The following is a 22,041-nucleotide window of genomic DNA, read 5'->3' as shown; positions in this document are numbered from 1 at the left end:
GTGTCACATAATACAATGTGATTAATGAATAAAAAAAAATTCCAAAAAAAAATTAATAAATCTTTAGAAAACATCTACAGCATTTAGGTTTGTTCGTGGATGAAAAGGGGATGGGTGGGATGCTTGTAATGTTTATTGAGAAGGTAATTATGTGAAGCCAAAGTCAAACTGGAAGAGAGATGAGGTACAGATGCTGTATCTCCTGGTGGTCAGCACTGTGCCACAGTAAAGCCACTGCCTGCAGTGCCAGCATCCCATATGGGTGTCATCTGTTATTCTATACAGTTCCCTGTTAATGCACTTGGGAAAGCAACAGAGGATGTCCCAAGTGCTTGGACCCCTACACCCACTGAGGAGTCCTAGAAGAACCTACTGGTTCCAGACTTCAGCTTGGCCCATCCCTAACTGTTGCAGCCATTTGAGGAGTGAAACAGTAGATGGAAGATCTTTCTTTTCTGCCTCTGGTTCTCCCTTTCTGCAACTCAACTTTGTCTTTCAAATAAGTAAAATGAACATTAAAAACAAAAAACAGATGGGGGCTGGTGTTGCTGCACAGTAGGTTAAGCTGTCACTTCCAATGCCAGCATACTATTCTGGATGAAGTTTCTGGCTCCTGACTTCAGCCTGACCCAGTTCTGGTTATCTGACAAATGCAATGGTAGATGGAAGATCAGTCTCTCTCTCTCTCTCTGCCACACTACCTTTCAAATACATCTTTTTTTTTTTTTTGAAAAAATTTATTGGAAAGTCAGATATACAGAGAGGAGGAGAAACAGAGAGGGGAAGATCTTCCATCCAATGATTCACTCCCCAAGTGGACACAATAGCCAGAGCTTTGCCAGTCTGAAGCCAGGAGCCAGAAATTTTCTCCAGGTCTCCCACGTGGGTGCAGGGTCCCAAGGCTTTGGGTCGTCCTCTACTGCTTTCCCAAGCCCCAAGCAGGGAGCTGAATGGGAAACAAGACTGCTGGGATTAGAACCGGCGCCCACGTGGGATCCTGGTGCATGCAAGGCGAGGACTCTGGCCACTAGGCCACCACGCCGGGACCAAAATACATCTTAAATACAATACATCTTAAATATTAAAAAACAAACAAATAAAGACCAGGCTCTTAGTAAATATTCCCTTTGAGATGTTTCCCTTACGGAAGATTTTTTTTTCCTAAACTATTTATTGTCAAATTTCTGAATTGTGTATTTTTTTTCACCTCATCAAAGCATAAAAATGTATTAATCAAAAGCCATTATCACAAAATGAGTATTTATACATGTAAAATTAGGGTTCAGGGGCTGGCATGGTGGCATAGCAAGCAAATCCTCTGCCTGAGGCATTGGTATCCCTTGTGGGCACTGGTTCTAGACCTGGCTGTTCCACTCTTGATCCAGTTCCCTGCAAACGGCTGGGAAAGCAGCAGAGGATAGCCCAAGTGCCTGGACTCTTCATCCATGTGGGAAACTAGGAAGAAGCTCCTGGTTCCTGGCTTCAGATAGCTCAGCACTGGATGTTGCTGTGATTTGGGGAGTGAATCATTGGATAGAAGATCTCTCTCTGTCTCTCCCTCTCTTTGTTCTAACTCTTTCAAGTAAAATGAATAAATGTTTTAGGACAATTAGGATTTAGAGGGCCCAGTGTGGTAGCCTAGTGGCTAAAGTCCTAGCCTTGCATTTGTCAGGTTCCCATGTGGGTGCCAGTGTGTGTCCTGGTGGCCCCACTTCCCATCTAGCTCCCTGCTTGCGGTCTGGGAAAGCAGTTGAGGACAGCCCAATGCCTTGGGACCCTGCACCCATGTGGGAGACTCGGAAAAAGCTCCTGGCTCCTGGCGTTGGATTGGCTCAGCTCTGGCCATTGTGGCCACTTGGGGAATGAATCAGTAGACAGAAGATTTTCCTCTCTGTCTCTCCTTATCTCTGTATGTCTGACTTTCCAATAAAAAAAGAATAGATCCTAAAAAAAAAAAAAAAAAAAAAAAAAGATTTGGGCCAATTCAGCACACCAGAAGGTTCTTCCGTATCTTGTCTAATGCATATCTTTGCCTCACAAGAGGCAAGCACTGTCCTGAGTTTTTTTTAAAACCATGTGTTTTATTATTTATTTATTTGTTAATTATTAATTACATTGCATTATGTGACACAGTTTCACAGGTTCTGGGATTCCCCCAACCCCTCCCCGCACCCTTCCCTCCATGGTGCATTCCTCCACCTTGCTGCTGTATTACATTTCAAATTCAGTCATGTTCTGAGTTTTATCATCAGATAGTTCTGCCTCTTTTTGAACCTCAGATAAGTGGAATCATGTAGCATACACTTTTATGCTATGCTTTGGTTTTGAAAGGCAGAACAAGACATATCCTCCATCCACTGATCTACTTTCCCGAAAGACTGTGAAATCCAGGTCTGGGCCAGGTCAAAGCTAGGAGTGTGCAACTCATTATAGGTCTGCCACGAGGCTGGTAGGCACCCCAGTACCAGGGACCTGCTGTTTCCCAGGGTGTGGACAAGCAGGAGGCTGGACTGGAAACAGTACCAGAAATGGAAATCAGGGCCTGCAATAAGACATGTGGGTATTCCAAGTGGCAACTGAACTGCTGCATCAAATGCCTGCTCACATCTGGCTTTTGTTGTTTCATATAAGGCTAATGAGATCGTCCACATTTCTGAATAATCGCAGTTCACCCTAATATCACATAGTACTTCATTTTAGAAATATAGCACAATTTATTTACTCATCCTTTAACTGATGAACATTTGGAATAACTCCAGGCAGAGTGAGAAAGAGAGAGAGAGATCTCCATTTGCTGGTTCACTCTCCAAATGGCCATGACAGGCTGAAGCTAGGAGTTGGGTCTCCCGTGTGAGTGGCAGGGGTTCAAGTGCTTGGGCCATTATCTGCTGCCTTCCTAGGTACTTTACAGGAAGGCTTATCAGAAGCAGAGGAGCTGGGACTTGAACCCGCATTTGGATAGGACATGTGGGCTTTCCAAGCAGTGGCTTAACTTGTAGCACCCACAATGTCGATCTCTCCCTCTCTCTCTCTCTTTTTTTTTTTAAAGATTTATTTATTTTTATTACAAAGTCAGAGATACAGAGAGGAAGATCTTCTGTCCATTGATTCACACTCCAAGTGGCTGTAACAGCGGGAACTGAGTCAGCCTGAAGTCAGGAGCCCAGAGCTTCCTTCAGGTCTTTCATGCGGGTGCAGGGTCCCAAGGTTTTGGGCTGTCCTCCACAAATTTCCCAGGCCACAGGCAGAGAGCTGGATGGGAAGTGGGGCTGATGGGATTAGAACAGGTACTCATGGGATCCCAGTGCATGCAAGGTGAGGATTTTGGCCGTTAGGCTACCGCACGGGGCCCCATCCCTTTAATACTTCTTTTGGATAGATTTGTGCAACTAATTTTTCCTCCATAAAGCTGGTAGCTGAGAGGTGGAATTTTTGAATGAGAGAATAGGTGTAACTTATATAAATGTAATCAGTAACCTTCCTCTAAATATAATCAATCCTCCTATATCACACACCATTTATGTAACCAGTGAATCAAAACCTGACCTAGTAACATTTGGGGTGACTCCTGGTAGAGAATTTTACCTTCTCCTTTTGTGGTGGGGAACAGGGGCTGGAAGCAGGGCTGTCAGGTGGGGATGAGTCCACCTCCACTGGCTCCTCCTCTTTGATTTTCACGTCTGGCGTGGAAGGCAGAGACATGTCAAGGGGTCCAGCAGCAGCCTGTTGCAAAACAGAAATGAACAGAGTTCAGGTGCTTGATTTCCTGTGGGTTGAATTAATTGCTTTCTAGTCACCAGATACGTGCATATGCTTCTAAGAAGTTCAGTTGCTGGTCACAGCACTGAACTGCAAAACAAAGCACTGTGGGGCTCAAGCTCAAACCACGTTACCTTCTCAGGGCTTCTGTTTCCTTAACTATAGAACGAAGTAAGAACTACTTCACCACTGGTAAGTAGATACTCATAGAGACCTGGAGCATGGGTGGAGGGAAGGGATCCCTTTTATCCATGCAAATGTTATGATTAAAATTATTTCAAGAAAGTATAATGATTCCTGAATCGAGTGCCTGCCTCTTTTCAACCGGCTCTGTTGGCCCCTAGAAAGTGCTGGCCAAACAGAAGGACTGGATTACTCAACTATCAGAAGCAAACAGACAAATTGGCTACTACAGTACTGCAAACAAGATAAGCAAGGTCTTTTCTGGGCAATTTGCCATACTTGAAGGTAATCTCACCCCAAAATCTGAGGTTGAAGGCTTCAGAAGTTTCAGGCGGGTGGGGTTTTTGGGATAACAGAGAAAGGAAAAGCTGATCAACAAACCAGTGGCAGAAGTGAGAAGTTGGTCTTAGGAGGACTGGAGAAAGGCAGAAGATAAGGAGAGCACTTTTCTGGCAGTGGTGCAACCTCCTCGCAGCTCTATGGGGCCGGACATGGCTTCGCAAAGGAACAATACAGCATCCTAAGTCACAGGTATCCCAGGAAAGGAGAGATGGCCTGGCAGCCCAGCATCATGACAAAATGGAGCCTTTGTTCTATTCTTCCTATATCTTGGGCTCCTGGGGGAAAGAGGATCTTATTTCTAACTCTTTCCTTGCTACCTTAATCCCAAGAAATCTTCCTGGTAGCTGAGTAAACTGTAGATACTCTGACATTTGTCCCTACGTGAAAGAAGAGCAGTCCTGTGCCTTCTCTCCAGTTCAGTGAGATTGCACAACAGCAATCTCATTTTGGCTACATTGAAAAAAAAAAGATTTATCTATTTGTATTGGAAAGACAGATATACATAGAGTAGGAGAAACAGAGAAGAAGATCTTCTGCCCACTGATTCACCTCCCAAGTGGCTGTAATGGCTGGAGCTGAGCTGATCTGAAGCCAGGAGCCCAGAGCCTCTTCCAGCTTTACCACGTGGGTGCAGAGTCCCAAGGCTTTGGGCCGTCCTTGACTGCTTTCCCAGACCACAAGCAGGGAGCTGGAAGGAAAGTGGGGCTGCCAGGACTTGACCTGGCACCTATGCAGGATCCCGGCGCATGCAAGATGAGGACATTAGCCACTAGGCTACCACACTGGGCCCAGGCACATTTTTCCCCCCTGCAGGGCTGACAGTTTTGGCCATATCTGGCTAATTCTGGAATCTCTCAAGTCCAGAGACCAGTGGGAAGAAGGGACTTCTAACAAAACACAGCCAGGGGTTTAAAGTCCTCTGGGAGCATCTACTAGGAAAGCTGTGGTTCAGGAGAGTTCCTGGCTTGTTAAATTCTCCTGGAGTCTGGGCTTCTTACCAAGAGGAGAGGGGAAACACCGCCCCTGTGAACGCAATGAAGAAACACCACTGCATGCTGGACAAGAGAAGGCCTGACCAGCTAGGGCTTGCCCCCAGCAGTGTCAACTGAGCCAAAATGGCAAAGGCAAAGACTTAGAGCTGTTGAATGCAGGCTACTTTTCTTGAATTTGCAAATAAGTTTGTATCAAAGTTCTCACATTCTGGTGGACTGAAGATGGCAGGGGAAGTGAGGCAGGGGAGCTGTAAAACAAAACTGTGTAGGGCCTGGCAGTGTGGCCTAGTGGCTAAAGTCCTCACCTTGAACACCCCGGAATCCCATATGGGTGCCGGTTCTAATCTCGGCAGCTCCACTTCCCATCCAGCTCCCTGCTTGTGGCCTGGGAAAGCAGTTGAGGACTGCCCAATGCTTTGGGACACTGCACCCTCGTGGGAGACCTGGAAGAGGTTCCTGGTTCCCGGCTTCGGATTGGCACAGCACCTGTGGGCCATTGTGCTCACTTGGGGAGTAAATCATCGGACGGAAGATCTTCCTCTCTGTCTCTCCTCCTCTGTGTATATCTGGCTGTAATAAAATAAATATATCTTTAAAAAAAAACTGTGTAAGTTGAAGCAACTAAAAGATAAGAGAACTGGGCCATTAACGGAATAAGACTGTCGTTATACCACGATTGCCTTGTTCTACCATTTGAAAGTAGATCTGGGGCCAGTGTGGGGAACAGCAGGTTGCCCACATGGGTGCCAGTTTGAGTCCTGGGTGCTCAACTTCCCCTACAGCTCCTTGCTGATGCTCTTGGGAAAAGCAGTGGAAGATGGTCAAGATTTTTGGGCCTCTGCCTCCCACGTGGGAGACCTGGAAGAATCCCTGGCTGCTGGCCTCCACTTGGCTCAACTCTGAGCATTACAGTCATCCTGTGAGTGAACCAGTGGATGAAGGCTCTCTCTGTGTGTTCCTTTCACTCTATAATTCTGACTTTCAAATAAATAAATAATTGTTTAAAACAAAGTAATACAACAATAAAAGCCAAGCGCACAGAAAGTTAAGGAAGTTGGAAAGAACTTGACTGATACAATTATTTTATATTTCACCATCTTACAATTAAATCTGGATTTAAAATCATGCTTTACTCTCCTGATTTATCAGATACCTTCCACTTAGAAGAAAAACACTCTTATGAATACTTATCTTAAGTCCAGGATTTTCTATATTTTGATGACTCCATACCTCATTATATCATGTAACTGTGGGATATACATGTTTATATATGTTATATATTTTTAAAGATCTATTTATTTTGATTGTAAAGTCAGATATACAGAGAGGAAGAGAGACAGAGAGGAAGATCTTCCCTCCAATGATTCACTCCCCAACTGAGTACAATGGCTGGTGCTATGCAGATATGAAGCTAGGAGCCAGGATCTTCCTCCAGGTCTCCCAAGCGGGTGCAGGGTCCCAAGACTTTGGGCCATCCTCCACTGCCTTCTCAGGCCACAAGCAGGGAACTAGATGGGAAGTGGGGCTGTCGGGATTAGAACCAGCACCCATCTGGGATCCTGGCACGTTCAAGGCGAGGACTTTAGCTGCTGGGCCACCTCACTGGGCCCCTATATGTATATGTTTTGAGGGGCCAGTGTGATGCCTATATGGGCACCAGTTCATGTCCTGGATGCACCACTTCCCATCCAGCTTCCTGCTTATGGCCTGGAAAGCAGCGGAGGATGACCCAAAGCCTTTAGACCCAGAACCCGCATGGGAGACCCACAGGAGGCTCCTGGCTTCCGAATGGCTCAGCTCCAGCCGATGCTGTGATTTCGGGAGTAAACCAGCACACAGATTTTTCCTCTCCTTCTCTCTGTAAATCTGCCTCTCCAATAAAAATAATAAATATTGAAAAAAAAATATATGCTTTGGATAAAGACACTAGATTTTTTGTTAATTACTATAAAACACAGGTTTGATCTTAAGCAGTGACTAATAATATATAATTCTAATTCTAAAGTAAACTTTGATTCTCACCCCTCACCCTCAATCTCTTAGTCAATGGAATGACCACATTCCAACTCTGCTTTTTTCAGCTATTTCCTCTGGTTTTAAAACTAATGGATTCTCTAGGGAACTGGAATATAAAAAATGCTAAAACTAAAAACCACAGCACTTCAGGATATAAGGAATTCCAACATTTTCTTTTTCTCCACAGCGTTCCTCCACTAAGTGGCCTACATATAACGGCACACACTGTAATAGCTTCCACCCAGCGGTCTTACTTCTTCTACCTTTGAACCACACAGGGTAAGTCTGGTCCCTCCTTTATGTGAAAGCCCCTCAAATATTTGAAGAATGCAGATTTGTTGACATAAATCTCTCTTCCAAGAAAAATTGTCTGAATTTTCTTACACATTCCTGATGTGACAAGATTCCTAGCTCCTTCAGGATCCTGGCTGATCTCCTAGGAAAGGCATTAGGAATATCCTCCTTTGACTTTAATGCCTCACACAGAACTTACAAGCTATGTAATGGCAAGAACCATGTATACTGAAACAGCAGAAACTTAACAAATATTTGTTGACTGGGGACTGAGAAAGACAAAACTCTGGGAATTTTGTAGAAATACACTAATGTAATAAAATCTGAGCAATGTATAATATTTAACACCAACGTATTCATAACAAAAATCATTTTAATATATATGTTAAAATTATATATATTTAAATCTTACTTGCAAGGCACAGAAACAGAAGCAGAGGGAGAGAGAGAAAACAAACAAAACAGAAATTTTCCACCTTTTGGTTTACTTTCCAAATGTCTGCAATTGCCAGGACTGGCCCAACCCAAAGCCAGGAGCCTGGAATTACATCAAGGTCTCCCACACATACAGCAGGAACTCAAGTGCTTGAGTTATAAACTTCTGCCCTCCAGGATGCATCAGCAGGAAGCTGGTAGGCAGGACTCAAATTAGTCTCCAACAGGGGTTGTGGGCAAATCAAGAGGTGGCTTAACTCTCTGTGACAAGATCTCTGCCCCAGAAATAATTTAAAGTATTTTATATTTACTTATTTAAAGGGCTAAGACACAGATCTTCCACCGACTGGTGAGAAAGGGCCTGTAAGAGCTGGAACTGGGCCCGGCTGGGCTGAACCTGGGTCTTCCACATGGATGGTACTTTTTATACCATCTGCTACTTCCTGCGGGTGTCAAACAGCAGGAAACTAGAATCGAAAGTGGAGTTGGGAGCCCGGCACGGTGGCCTAGTGGCTAGGGTCCTCACCTTGAATGTGCCAGGATCCCATATGGGCACTGGTCCTAATCCCAGCAGTCCTGCTTCCCAACCAGCTCCCTGCTTGTGGCCTGGGAAAGCAGTGGAGGACGGCCCAAAGCCTTGGGACTCTGCACCTGTGTGAGAGACCTGGAGGAGGCTCTTGGCTCCTGGCTTCGGATCGGCTTAGCTCTAGCCATTGCGTCCACTTAGGAAGTGAATCATTGGATGGAAGATTTCCTCTCTGTCTCTCTTCCTCTCTGTATATTTGCCTTTCCAATAAAAATAAATAAATCTTATAAAAAACAGTACCAATGCTCATTAAAAACAAACATTGAAGGGTTAATTTTTGGTGAAGACTGACTTGTATAGATTTTCTGAATGGCCCAGTAAAGATCTGAAGGGCCATGATTTCATGCTTTTATCAATAGATTACACTAAGGTACAATGAAAACAGTATTCGTCTGAACACCATTGCTTTTAGTTTTGGTTATGGTGTGGCAAAAATCCCGTATCTTGCCTTTTTCTCATCCTCATCTGCAGCCTTCTTGAATTCATGTTCAAAGGAGCTAGCAAGTTCATTGAAGAGTCCCACTTCCTCACAGTTCTTCAGGAATCTAGTTGGAGTAGGAGTTTGATCTGTAGAGATGAAAGGAAAAGAAAATGTTTTTTAGTTTTAATCTGAAATTAAAATTTACAAGCATAAAGAAAAAGCATTATTTGTTCCATTTGGAGACAGAGAATCTGTGTGTTACGACAAATTTGCTTTTACAAAGCTCTGGCAGGTGAAGGCTGGTGCTGGGCCACCACATGGGGTCTGTGTTGTGCGGCCTCATGGCCAGCAGGGGGAAGACAGGACAAGGTTTTGCTTGACTGTCCATGTAAACACCTTTCTCTCACTGCTGGCTTCACCTTCACCATGGAAGTGAAGTGGAAAGCCTCCAGATCCGAAAGTCAAATACAGTTAAGCAATCATTTCTTTCCAAGTTGATTTCCTGTTACATCTGAAGTGAACAGGCGTAGGCAGAAGACTGTTAAGAACCTGCTAAAGAGAAGGCACTGAAGATCAGGTGGCTGAGTTTGCCTGCTAAGGATCTGTCCTCTTCTGGAGGCATCCCAGGCAGATCCAAGGGATGGGAAACAGGATAGCAACATCTAGGAAAGGAAACTGCAAACAATAGAGCTTGGTTTGTGCAGACCCGTGCCCAGAGTAAATTCCGGAAACCAGGATATTTGGATTTAGATTTGCCAACCAACATATCCCCTCAGGGGCTGTATAAATCTTTCCCCAGGCCACAGCCCCTGCCACTGGGAAGAGGGGGGCCGCTGGTATCCCTGAGAACTTTATAAGCAGCTTAAATTTTAGATCTCAACTTCTCTCTTCCCATCCTGTGTTTCTGAAATTGAATCTTTTTTTTTTTTTTACCTTAGATTTATTCCATTTTTATTACAAAGTCAGATATACTGAGAGGAGGAGAGACAGAGAGGAAGTGGAGCTGCCGGGATTAGAACCAGCGGCCATATGGGATCAAGGCGAGGACCTTAGCCACTAGGCCACGCTGCCGAGCCCAATGAAACTGAATCTTGTTCCCTGATCCTGTTATAATATTTTTCTGACATACTAGTCACTTCAGGGATTCATTTCATACTCCACATTATGAAACTGAATGACAGAAATAGAATAATATTTACATTATACTTGTTACATTTAAGGAGTAAAACCTGGGGTGAAAATCTCTCCTTTTAGCATGAACAATTGGAAATAGTTCAGTAGGAATTTTCCATGGAAACAGCATTTCTCTTTCTCTCTCTCTCTTTTTAATTTAAATAAAAACCTCTTCTGAATTGAGATATTTAGAAAAGTTACCACTACCTCCCAAAATAGCTTTAAAAGGTTTTCTGGCAGCTTTGGTTGGCTAATGATAAAGTGAGCAGTGGTAATATCATCCTGTATGCTTAGAGAGTACTTCAGCAAGGGCACACACAAAATCACAGCTCAAGTGTATACCAGGAAGGTGCAGCCGAAAGCATGGCCATGGCTAAAGAGGAACTTTTGGACTTCTGATTTGAGGCCCACAAAAACTTGTTTCATACCATGTTGTTCATGTTCATTTTTGGTTCTAATACTGTAATGTCTCCCTGTATTAAATAAATCGAACGCCTCACCTTCCTGGTGGCCTCAAACTTTCAATTGGCTCTGGTTTCTGAACCAACAGCCTCAATCCTGAGCCTGCTCTGATGTTCCGTAAGAGATGACTTAAATGTTCACCGAATATGGTGCAGCACACATGTGTGCATACTTAGGGGAGAGATAGGAGTACTAGCCAAACACCAGACATGCCCTGGAAATTTATGAGAATGTTCCCTAGTTGAGGAAACCAAAGTAACACACATAAATTGTATCATAGTATATGAAAATAAGTGCCATGTATTATAGAGAATAACCCTGCTGTAGACATTAAATAAAGACATATGAATGACACAATAGTTAGGAAAAACTTGAAGAAGTAAAACCATAAGTTACACTTTGCAGAACGGCTTTAGATCATGGGTGGGGGATGTCTGGGCCACAGCCATATAAGGCCCATGAAATAATTTAGTTTGGCCCTGCCAAGGCAACTGCAGGCAGGACTCAAATTCAATAAATCTACAGCAGGCTAACTTTAAAAAAGATTTATTTGTTTCATTTGAAAGCCAGAATTATAGAAAAGGAGGAAGGGGAAAAAAAGAGAGATCTTCTATTTGCTTGTTCACTTCCCAAATGGTTGTGATGACTAGGGCTGGGCCAGGCTGAAGCCAGGAGTAAAGAACTTCTTTCAGATCTCTTATGGGTAAACTAAGCACTTCGGCCATCTTCCATGGCTTTCCCAAGCATATCAGCAGGGAGCTGGATTAGAAGTAGAGCAGATGGGACTCAAACCAGAACCCATGTAGGCATGTAGGATACTGACAAGATGGTGGCTTAGCCCATTGTACCACAGCACTGGCCCCTGGCAGGCTAATTTTTAAGTTGGTAATTTTGTATGGCCTGTGAATGGTACTATAAATATCCAAAAAGTCCTTGGCAGAACAAAGGGATGCCCACTCCTGCTTCAAGAGAGAGAGAGAAATGTATGAAAACTAAAAAGAGTAGTACAGTAGAAGATACAGGGAAAGGCAGGGAATTGGAAATCATGTATGGATGAGGGAGGAAATATATGTGGAGAGCAAAAGAATCATTTCCACTTGCAAGGTGTATATAAAGTTGGATGGGCACCCGGCACTGAGTTGGGCCTGAAAATTCAGGTACAAATAGCCTTAAAGTAAGAGAAAACAGGAAGGACAGATTTTGATTAGAAGAGATGAATTTAAGGAAGACTAACTTTTTCCCTCCTTAACTTTCCATGGTTCATTCTGGTATCCATAGTAGCTTTTCCCCTTACTGCCTATTAATTTAATTTAACCTAATTCAGTTCAATTAGTTAAAAAATATTTTTTTATTGGAAAAGTGAAGTCACAGAGAAAGAAGAGATTTTTCATCTGCTGGTTCACTTCCAAAATGGCCCCTATGGCCAGAGGTCTCTGGCAGGTCCAAAGCCAGAAGCTTCTGGGCCTCCCACATGTGTGCAGGAACCCAAGGACTTGGGTCATCTTCTGCTGATTTTCCACCTACATTAGCAGGGAAGTGGGGCAGCCAGGATTGAAATGACACTCATATGGCTTTCTGGCATTGCAGGTGGAGGCCTGGCTTACTGCAACCGCAGAGCCAGCCTGGAAGACTTAACTTTTTTTTTTTTTAAAGATTTATTTATTTTATTACAAAGTCAGATATACAGAGAGGAGGAGAGACAGAGAGGAAGATCTTCCGTCCGATGATTCACTCCCCAAGTGAGCCGCAACGGCCGGTGCTGCGCGAATCCGAAGCTGGTAACCAGGAACCTCTTCCGGGTCTCCCAAGTGGGTGCAGGGTCCCAAAGCTTTGGGCCATCCTCGACTGCTTTCCCAGGCCACAAGCAGGGAGCTGGATGGGAAGTGGAGCTGCTGGGATCAGAACCGGTGCCCATATGGGATCCCAGGGCGTTCGAGGCGAGGACTTTAGCCTCCAGGCCACGCCGCCGGGCCCGAGGAAGACTAACTTTTTAACAGTATGCAAGAAGGATTAGAATGAAAGACTAGTTAAGGAGAATCTGAAGAAAGAAGAAAACTACTCCAGATTTTGAAGATACTGGTATCAGCAACTGCAAGGGAGAGGGAGCTAGTTTAGAGGAGTTAGAGGTTAAATTCAGTTGTTGGCAGGGAAGATCAGAGCGAAGGTCAAGTAAAAGTGTTCAATCTAGGAGAAGATGGGAGAATTAGCAACCCAGAGAGGACAGCTGAAGTCATCTGCTAACAGGATGATCACTCCAAACCTGAGTGTAGAACATGAGGATATTTTTTTTCCTTGGGACTGTCCTGTGGCAACATCCCTCACCATCCCGGAAAATTAGGCATCAATCCTCCTGCACATATGAAATAACATCTCCAATTTGATAAGCTTGTCCAAAATGTACTTCTTGGGCCCGGCGGTGTGGCCTAGCGGCTAAAGTCCTCGCCTTGAACGCCCCGGGATCCCATATGGGCGCCGGTTCTAATCCCAGCAGCTCCACTTCCCATCCAGCTCCCTGCTTGTGGCCTGGGAAAGCAGTTGAGGACAGCCCAATGCTTTGGGACACTGCACCCACGTGGGAGACCCGGAAGAGGTTTCCAGGTTCCCGGCTTCGGATCAGCACGCATCGGCCCGCTGCGGCTCACTTGGGGAGTGAATCATCGGATGGAAGATCTTCCTCTCTGTATATCTGGCTGTAATAAAAAAATGAATAAATCTTTAAAAAAAAAATGTACTTCTGTAAACTTTTTATATCAATTCTACTTAACACTAATTCTCTCAGGATTCATATTGTTTTACTATGCACTTGTAATCATCTGTATACACAGATGATTTTCCTTTTTTCAGGTACACATGCCCTAACATAATTATTTACTTAGACTCTTCCATTCTTCCCCAAGACCTCTTACACCTGTTTCAAGGATAGCTGGTAACAATGGCCCTTATTTACGTCATTTCCCCAGGATTATAAATCTACATGCTCCTAGCAGACAAAAGCATCTGATTCACACAGTAGATATTTAACCAATATTTTCAAAATTAATATGGAATAGACCTGGAAGGTCCACTCAGGTCCTTTTCACTGCCTGTATCAGTATGGAGAGAAGGTTCTGGCTTTCCTTCTCCATGTCTGGGGTAGCATTTGGACTAGTAGGATATACTCAGAGAGATTGTCCCTAGCCGGAATTCTAACTGATGTGATAACCACCACCCAAGCACTTCTTGAGTAAATCCCCGAGTTACAGTTGCTTAACTTGGACTGAATCAGAACTTGTCAGAGCATGAAACAGAAAGGCCCACTGTGGTTTGTATGTCTGTGTAGCTGAAACGACACAACAGAGCTGCTCCATGAAGTGAGAGCCGCTACTGAGAGTGCTCCCTGGAGGACAGCACACGCCAGTGAGGCTATACCTGAAACAACTGTGGAGAGCGGCCAGGCCATCGAAATTGGCTGAGAAAAGTCTGGCTGACTCAATGTCTTGTTTGAGGTTTAGAAATGCACCTTCAATGGTGTCTGGGTTCACAAGGGAAGTTGAATTTATGAACTGATAGTCGGCCTGCTGGAGGAAAACTGACACCCAGTGGCAGAGAGGCAGCCGGAGATGTCGGCTTTTTGTTCACCTTTCACTGCGGGGAGGGAAGAATGTCAGAGGCGGCTTTTGTCTGTAAATCTTTCAAAGTCTCGGTAAGGAGAAAGCAGAGGGGCAATAGACTGAAACACGCTACAACAAAACTCCAACACACCTACACTCAAAAACCACAGGACCCAATCTTGTTATTGTACAGAAAAAAGCACAATAGAGCCTGGGAGTTTTTTCTTGATTAAATGCAGATCACATAAGGGCTCTTAATGAGAGCAGGGGAGTACAGCCCTCAGTACATCTGGTCCCTGGTATTCATCTTAACTGTCTGGTGAGATCAAGGCACGTGGCTTGTGGGGCAGCGAGTACCTGCGATGATGACTGAGTCAGTTCGGGCTGGGCCAAATTTCAATGTCATCTCATGCTTGTGTTTATGAACTGCCAGGTGGTCCTCGTTTGTAAATCTCTGAAACAAAACAGAAATGGAGATGTGAAAAAAAAAAAGTTCTCGATTCAGTGGCCTTTTAAAATGTCCCATGAACATTCTGCAACGAGGTTGTTCCTTGCAAGAGGGACTAGAGATGGAAGGAAAAGGAGAAAAAAAAAATTGAAGTTGGAGAAAAGGGAAAAGGATGGGGGAAGAAGGTGCTGGAAGGCAGGGAAGAGAGGCGAGGGGGAAGACAGGGTGCCAACTGCTCTGTAACATCAGGTCCAAACAAGAGGAGTGGGCAGATTGCTGGTGAAGTGGAATCCAGGCAGGAGGCTCCAAATGAAAAAAAATAATAAAAAAATCAAACTCGCAGTGAACATAGGAAAAACAATTTTTAATAATAATAATAGAGAGAAAGGGAAAGGCTGGATACTCATTGGTCATCATAAACATAGGAAATTCAGAACGAAGCTCTCCATGGTGGGGCTGAATTGGACTATTTTATGAGGGGCTAACAGGGAGATAAATTATGCAGGATTAGGAGAACCATTTAACTTCCTGGCCCCCACAGAGCTGCAGCAGGCGCCTGCGAGGCTATTTGGCTCCGGGTTTTAATGAGCCAGGACGGAGCTGTAGAGGATTGAGGCCCGATGGCCAGCAATAATGGCACACACCAGCCCCATCGGCCAAATGCTGTCTCTTCTCATCGGGCAGCCCGCCTGGGCCCCATCAGCCATAAAGGGGCCAGTACAATGCTGCTGGCTGTATAATGGTAGAATAAAAATGCAAGCAAAAGAAAAAACATGTTTTAAGAGTAGGGAGGAGCCTGTGGGCAGGATGAGGGAAGAGAAAAGGAGATGGTGTCATGATTTTATTTGTTTAGAGGTTTGGGTGAAAAGAAAATGAAGAGGTGAGGCTCAGTTTATCTTAGTTTATGACTAAATCAGATGGAGCTACTGGACAATAACTTATGCTCCCATCCCTTAAAGAGGAGGTGAAGGGACCAGATAAACTACAGTAATTCAAAAGAATAATTCCCTTCTAAGTCCCATTGAGGCTGTTGGCCATGTTCCTTCATTAAAGCAGGCCTGCAACACAGCAATAGCTCAGATGCTGCCTAAGCCATGGCTCCTTTGCTGGGAAGGCTCTGAAATACCATTCTTTGTGCTCCTGAACAGTGTCTGCTCAGTCTCCTCTTTTTACTTTCTTCATTGGATGTGCACTTGCTGCCAAACCGTGCACTTTTAGCCCTTCCGTAGCTCTTCTTGACAGAACACCAAATACACTAGAGTCGGCCACAGCCTAACTCCTACCCGAGTCAGGAAAGCAACACAGAACTAGAACAGCCTCTTGATATTAGCTGAAAGTAGCTACTCCCCAAATTCACAATCCAGCTTTTATTTATTTATTTTTTAATTTATTTTAAAGGCAGTGTTACAGATAGAGGAGGAGGAGGAGACAGAGAGAGAATCTTTTATCTGCTGACCACTCCCAAAAGGCTGAAATGGGGGCTGGGACTGGTTAAAGCTAGGAATCAGGAGCTTCTTCCAGCTCTCCTACCTAAGTATAGAGGCCCAAAAACTGGGGTCATCATCTGCTCTTTTCCCAGGTGCATTAGTAGTGAGCTGGGTTGGAAGTGGAACAGCCAGATCTTAAATGGGATGCCAGAATCACAGGCCAAGCCTTGACCTACTTTGCCACAATGTTGGCCCCTAAATCCAGCTTATGAGGTAGGACTTGCAGGACTGAAGGGTTGAGGAAATATTCAATTAAAAGCATCAAGATCGGGCCCAGCGGCGTGGCCTAGTGGCTAAAGTCCTCGCCTTGAACACCCCGGGATCCCATATGGGCGCCGGTTCTGGTCCCGGCAGCTCCACTTCCCATCCAGTTCCCTGCTTGTGGCCTGGGAAAGCAGTCGAGGATGGCCCAATGCTTTGGGACCCTGCACCCACTTGGGAGACCCGGAAGAGGTTCCTGGTTACCAGCTTCGGATTGGCGCAGCACCGGCCGTTGTGCTCACTTGGGGAGTGAATCATCGGACGGAGGATCTTCCTCTCTGTCTCTCCTCCTCTCTGTATATTTGACTTTGTAATAAAATAAATAAATCTTTAAAAAAAAAAAAGCATCAAGATCTGGGGTGGTCATTTGGCTAGGACTGGATCCCACATTGGAGTGCCTGGCTCTGAGTCCCAGCCCCCGCTGCCCTTTCCAGCTTTCTGTTGATGCATGCCAGCCTGGGAGATAAATGGAGAGGGTCTCTGCCGTCAGGTGGAAGGCCCTGCCCGGGTTTCCAGCTCCCAGCTCTGACCAGCCTAGTCTCAGTCATTGGAGGTATTTGGGCTCACCAAGAACTTTTCTCCACTGTTGATCAAGTTTTTCTTTTACTTATAGATTTCTAGAAGTAAAAGAGGGATGAGATAATAGTCTGTTAACCAGTGGTATATTTGTAAGTTAAACAAATCATTGCAAAAGGTCTGGAATTAACAGGTATCCAAGTAGAATTCAGTGTCTAATGAGAAAACACCACTTGAAGGCCAAATGAACACTTGTAGATAAACAGGTTTATATGTTTTCATAATGAATTTGAACTGTTATGAGTTTCATAACACTTTTATTAAACAAAAAAAGAGGTATATTCTAGACTCTATCATTGCTTATACCAACAATGTCATGCCCCACATAAAGAGCAGAATGCTGGAGTCAAGACTATAACTGAAGGACTCTATTACTGTAGACCACAGGGGACAATGGGCAGGAGAGAGAGAGGGAGGGGCAGGGAAGGGAGGAAACTTCATACTTGCAAAATTGTAAAAAGGAAAATCAGAATTTAAAAAATGGAAAAAAGGTATTTTATTTATTTGAAAGGCAGAATTATGGGGGCAGGATGGGGGGAAGTGGAAGAGAAGGGGAAAGAGGGGCCAGCCCATCTCCCTGCTATTTCTTTTATTATTTATTTTTTTTTTCTTTAATATTCATTTATTCATTAATTACATTGCATTACATGACACAATTTCATAGGTACTGGGATTCCCCCCCTTCACCCCAAACCCTTCCCCCATCATGAATTCCTTCACCTTGATGCATAACCACAGCTCAAGTTCCGTTGAGATTCCCTAATTAAAAGTTTACACCATACAGAGTCCAGCATCCCACTTGTCCAGTTCAAGTTCAACGGCCTCTTAGGGAGGCCCTCTCAGGTTTGTAGGCAGAGCCAGCAGAGCGTCACCTTGATCAATTAGAAGCTCCAACATATCATCAGCAACAGTCCAGGTATGATGAGGCTGGTGCAGAGTCCACTGATTGACATAGTCCGTCTTAGGGTGCTTCTTTTATTATTTTTAAAAAAGATTTATTTATTTTTATTGGAAAGGCAGATTTACAGAGTAAAGGAGAGATAGAAAGATCTTCCATCTGCTGTTTCATTCCCCATGTGGCTGCAATGGCTGGGGCTGAACTGATCAGCAGCCAGGAGCCAGGACCTTTTTCCGGGTCTCCCAAGTGGGTGCAGAGTCCCAAGGCTCTGGGCTCTCCTCTTCTCTTTTTCAGGCCACAAGCAGGGAGCTGGATGGGAGGTGGAGCAGCTGGAATACAAAATGGCACCCATATGGGATCCTGGTGCATGTAAGGGGAGGGCTTTGGCTGCTAGGATATCATACCAGGCCCTCTTCCTGCTATTTCTAGTATTGTTCTTCTGTTCTAAGGCAGAAAAGTGAGAACAAAATTTGACACTTTTTGTGAAAGTAAATGCCAATCTGGCTATTGTTTTGAACATTCCTTATATTTTCTCCCATTTTTTAAGAGTTTACACTTCAAGAATTCTCTCTCAGTGGGCACACTAAGCACAGTGGCTAAGTTGCTGCTTGGGATGCCTGCCTCCTGTAGCAGAGCGCCTGGGTTCACAGCTTGGACTTCTCATTCGTGCTCCTGCTGACGTGTGCTCTGTGAGACAGCGAGTAAGGATGGCGCAAGTAAGGGGCTCCCTGCCACCCATACGATAGGCCAGGACTGAGCTTCTAAGTACTAGCTTCTACCTGGCTCAGCTCCAGCACTGAAGGTATTTAGGAAGTGAACCACTGGATGGAAGTGCTTTTCAATCTCTCTCTCTCTCTCTGCCTTTGTCTTTCAAATAAATAAATAAAAACTAGGTGCCAGAATTTGACGCAGCACTTACGTTGCTGGCTGGGACATTCACATCCCATATCACAGTGCCTGCTTTGAGTCTTGGTACCTTTATTTCTGATTCATCCTACTGCTAAGGTGTATAAATTAACTCTCCAAAAATAGTCTCCTTCATTTCAACGGCAGAGTATCAAAAAAAAAAAAAAAAAAAAAAAGAAGAACCAGGGGGAGAGAGCAAGAAAGACTGATCTTCCATCCATGGTTCATTCCCTATATGGTCACAACAGCAGGATCGGGCCAGGAGCCAAGAGCTTCATCCAGGTCTCCAGCATCACCTGGGCAGTCTCCAGTGCTTTCCCAGGAGTATCAGCAGGAAGCTGGAATGGAAGTGGAGAAGCAGGGCTTTGAACTGATGTCTATATGAGATACCCACATCACAGGTGGAAGCTTAACTTACTATGTCACAACCCTGACAGCAAGAAAATAGTTTCTCAATTAAAACTGCTGAAATTACTAAGATATAGATATTTTGGTCTTAGTAAAAATATAGATTATTCTACTGAATTATCGTAGGTGAAGTGTCTTCTAAAAGGATTTCCTTTAAAATTACTGGCCATTTAAAAATCTAGTTCCCGGGCCCAGCACCATTGTCTAGCGGCTAAAGTGCTTGCCTTGAACGTGCCAGGATCCCATATGGGCTCCGGTTCTAATCCCAGCCGTCCCACTTTCCATCCAGCTCCCTGCTCATGGCCTGGGAAAGCAGTCGAGGATGGCCCAAAGCCTTGGGTTCCTGCACCGGTGTGGGAGACCCGGAGGAAGTTTCTGGCTCCTGGCTTCGGATTGGCGCAGCACTGGCCGTTGCGGTCACTTGGGGAGTGAATCATAGGACAGAAGATTTTCCTCTCTGTCTCTCCTTCTCTCTGTATATCTGACTTTGCAATCAAAATAAAATAAATCTTTTAAAAAAAACCCAGTTCCTTGTTTGTGAATACCCTTAAGGAGTTTTCCTTTGTTCTTCATTTTTAACTTCAACTAGGATTTTGGCTAACAGCCTTAGCCATGCAGGGAACATTCATCCTGGCCGTAAGGTAAATAACAGTAATTCTCAATAAATGTGTGGTTGGGATAATAAAGTTCACTGGAGATTTTTTGTTAAAGTGAATGCCAATCTGGCTATTATTTTGAATGTTCCTTTTATTTACTCTATGTCCAAGGCAGCATGGGGGGGCTGAGGCGTTGTGGTATAGCACATTAAAACTGCCCACATCCTGACAAAATGGACCAGTCTGCTGTACATACTGGCAAACACGGGAACCAGGGCAGGAGGTGGAGCTGGTGGGGGTTACTACGGGTTGCTCCAACTAGGCTGCAGCTCCCACTGGCTTGTGTGAGGGCCGAGGGTGTGGTGGGTAGAATCAGGCTGGACTGCAACATCCATTGGATCGTGTAGAAGACAGGGCTGGAAACAGAACTGACCCAGCAATTGCAACCACCAGCTGAATGGGGCAACGGACTGTGCCGGAGCGTGTATTGGCAAGCATTCTGTATACAAAATCTGGTCTGGGAACACCTCAGACAAAGTTTCTTTGGGGATCTCCCCAATCAAACTGCCAGACTCAGAACCCCAATCATGAAGAGAAGTGCAGGTTCCATGGTCTGACCATGGAGTGCAATTGTCAAAGCTGAGCCTCCCTAGAGGCTCAGATGGAGCAGTGGACAGCATATCCAGGTGCACATGGAGGATGTGGCAGTCCATCAGAACCTGGAGCGAACACCTGGTACCATAACAAAGGACGGAGGACAGAACAAATCAATCAACAACCCCAGCCATGTGTATAAAAAAATTAAAAACAAAAACAAAAACGGCCCACATCCTACATGGGGATGCCAGTTCAAGTCCTGCTACTCTCTTTCTGATCCAGCTTCATGTTAATATGTAGGCTTGGCTGTTGTGGGAATTTTTGAAGTGAACCAGTGAATGGAAGATATCTCTCTAGCACTATCTGTCAATAAATAAAACTTCAAAACAGGGGTTGAAGCATCTGAGGCACACTGGATTAGGAAGACAGTTTTATGAAGGGAGAGGATTTGCATCCTGACATGGAAACTTTTTTTTTGAAGATTTATTTATTTTCATTACAAAGCCAGATATACAGAGAGGAGGAGAGACAGAGAGGAACATCTTCCATCCGATGATTCACTCCCCAAATGACAACAACGGCTGGTGCTGTGCCGACCCGAAGCTGGGAACCAGGAACCTCTTCCAGGTCTCCCACATGCGTGTAGGGTCCCAAGGCTTTGGGTCATTCTCCACTGCTTTCCCAGACTATAAGCATTGAGCTAGAAGGGGAGCAGAGCAGCTGGGACACAAATAGGCACTCATATGGGGTGTAGGTGCTTGAAGGTAGAGGATTAGCCAGTTGAGCCATTGTGCTGGCCCAGTTTATAACATATTTATTTGAAAGGCAGATCAATAGAGAGAGGGAAAAACAGAGACAAAGAGATCTTCTACTGCCTGGTCCACTCCCCAATTGGGCACAACAATTAGGTCAGGGCCAGGCAGAAGTCAGGAGATGGCCACTCCTTTAGGGTCCTCCACCTGGGTGGTAGGGGCCCAAGAACTTGGGCCGTCTTCTGTTGCCTTCTCAGCTGCATTAGCAGGAAGCTGGAACAGAGGTGGAGCAGCCAGGACCCACACTCTGATATGAAAATAGGACTCTATAAGTGATGGCTTAACCTGCGGTACCACAAAAACCTCTCCTGCATTTCATTTCTTCTGGATATAGCTAATTTAAATTTAATTCCATGGAAGTTCAATCATATGCCAATAATGAATCTTTATGTTCAAATGTATACACTATAGCAGTGGTTCAAGAATAACTTTGCCACTACCTCTACTCCCAAAACATTTGGAGCCATTTTTGCTTGTCACAGATTGAGAGGATGCTGCTGGGATAGAAGCCTGGGATGACCAATTCACAGGATAGTCAGCCAAGAATTAGCTAATCCAAATGTCTGGTATGCTTCTGTAGAGAAACCATGCTACAGAGAAGAAAAAAGAAATCCTACATCGGAGAAAGAAGGAAAACAGACTGCTTTTTTCCTTTGCCAGACTGCCAACACATGTTTTTGGACCTGAAACTTGGAAGGAAAAAGCACAGGCAGAAAACTCTCAATCTCATTTTATAAAATGGCTGATGTGCTGCAGATCTGCAAATCTGTAGGAGAGAAATTAGGATAGAGACAGAAGG

General features: G+C 44.6%; 1 protein-coding gene across 3 annotated transcripts in view; it reads right to left on the bottom strand.

Moving 5' to 3' along the window:
- LOC101530922 (cyclic AMP-dependent transcription factor ATF-7) overlaps positions 1-22,041 on the bottom strand; it is a 97,265-nt gene that overhangs the window by 14,404 nt on the left and 60,820 nt on the right. For 2 of the 3 annotated variants that reach the window (XM_058673272.1, XM_058673273.1), the window contains exons 1-2: positions 14,611-14,707; positions 3,586-3,723 (exon numbers count right to left, since the gene is read on the bottom strand). In XM_058673272.1, coding sequence (XP_058529255.1) covers positions 3,586-3,702 — 117 coding nt within the window. In that variant the 5' untranslated portion in view covers positions 3,703-3,723; positions 14,611-14,707. Of the gene's footprint in view, positions 1-3,585; positions 3,724-9,130; positions 9,175-14,610; positions 14,708-22,041 lie in introns of those variants that run through there. The other variant, XM_036492307.2, reaches the window with a different exon arrangement.

The sequence above is a fragment of the Ochotona princeps genome, chromosome 15, assembly GCF_030435755.1.
Source record: "Ochotona princeps isolate mOchPri1 chromosome 15, mOchPri1.hap1, whole genome shotgun sequence".
Classification (NCBI taxonomy): domain Eukaryota; kingdom Metazoa; phylum Chordata; class Mammalia; order Lagomorpha; family Ochotonidae; genus Ochotona; species Ochotona princeps.
This window is presented reverse-complemented; position numbering and strand designations above follow the sequence as displayed.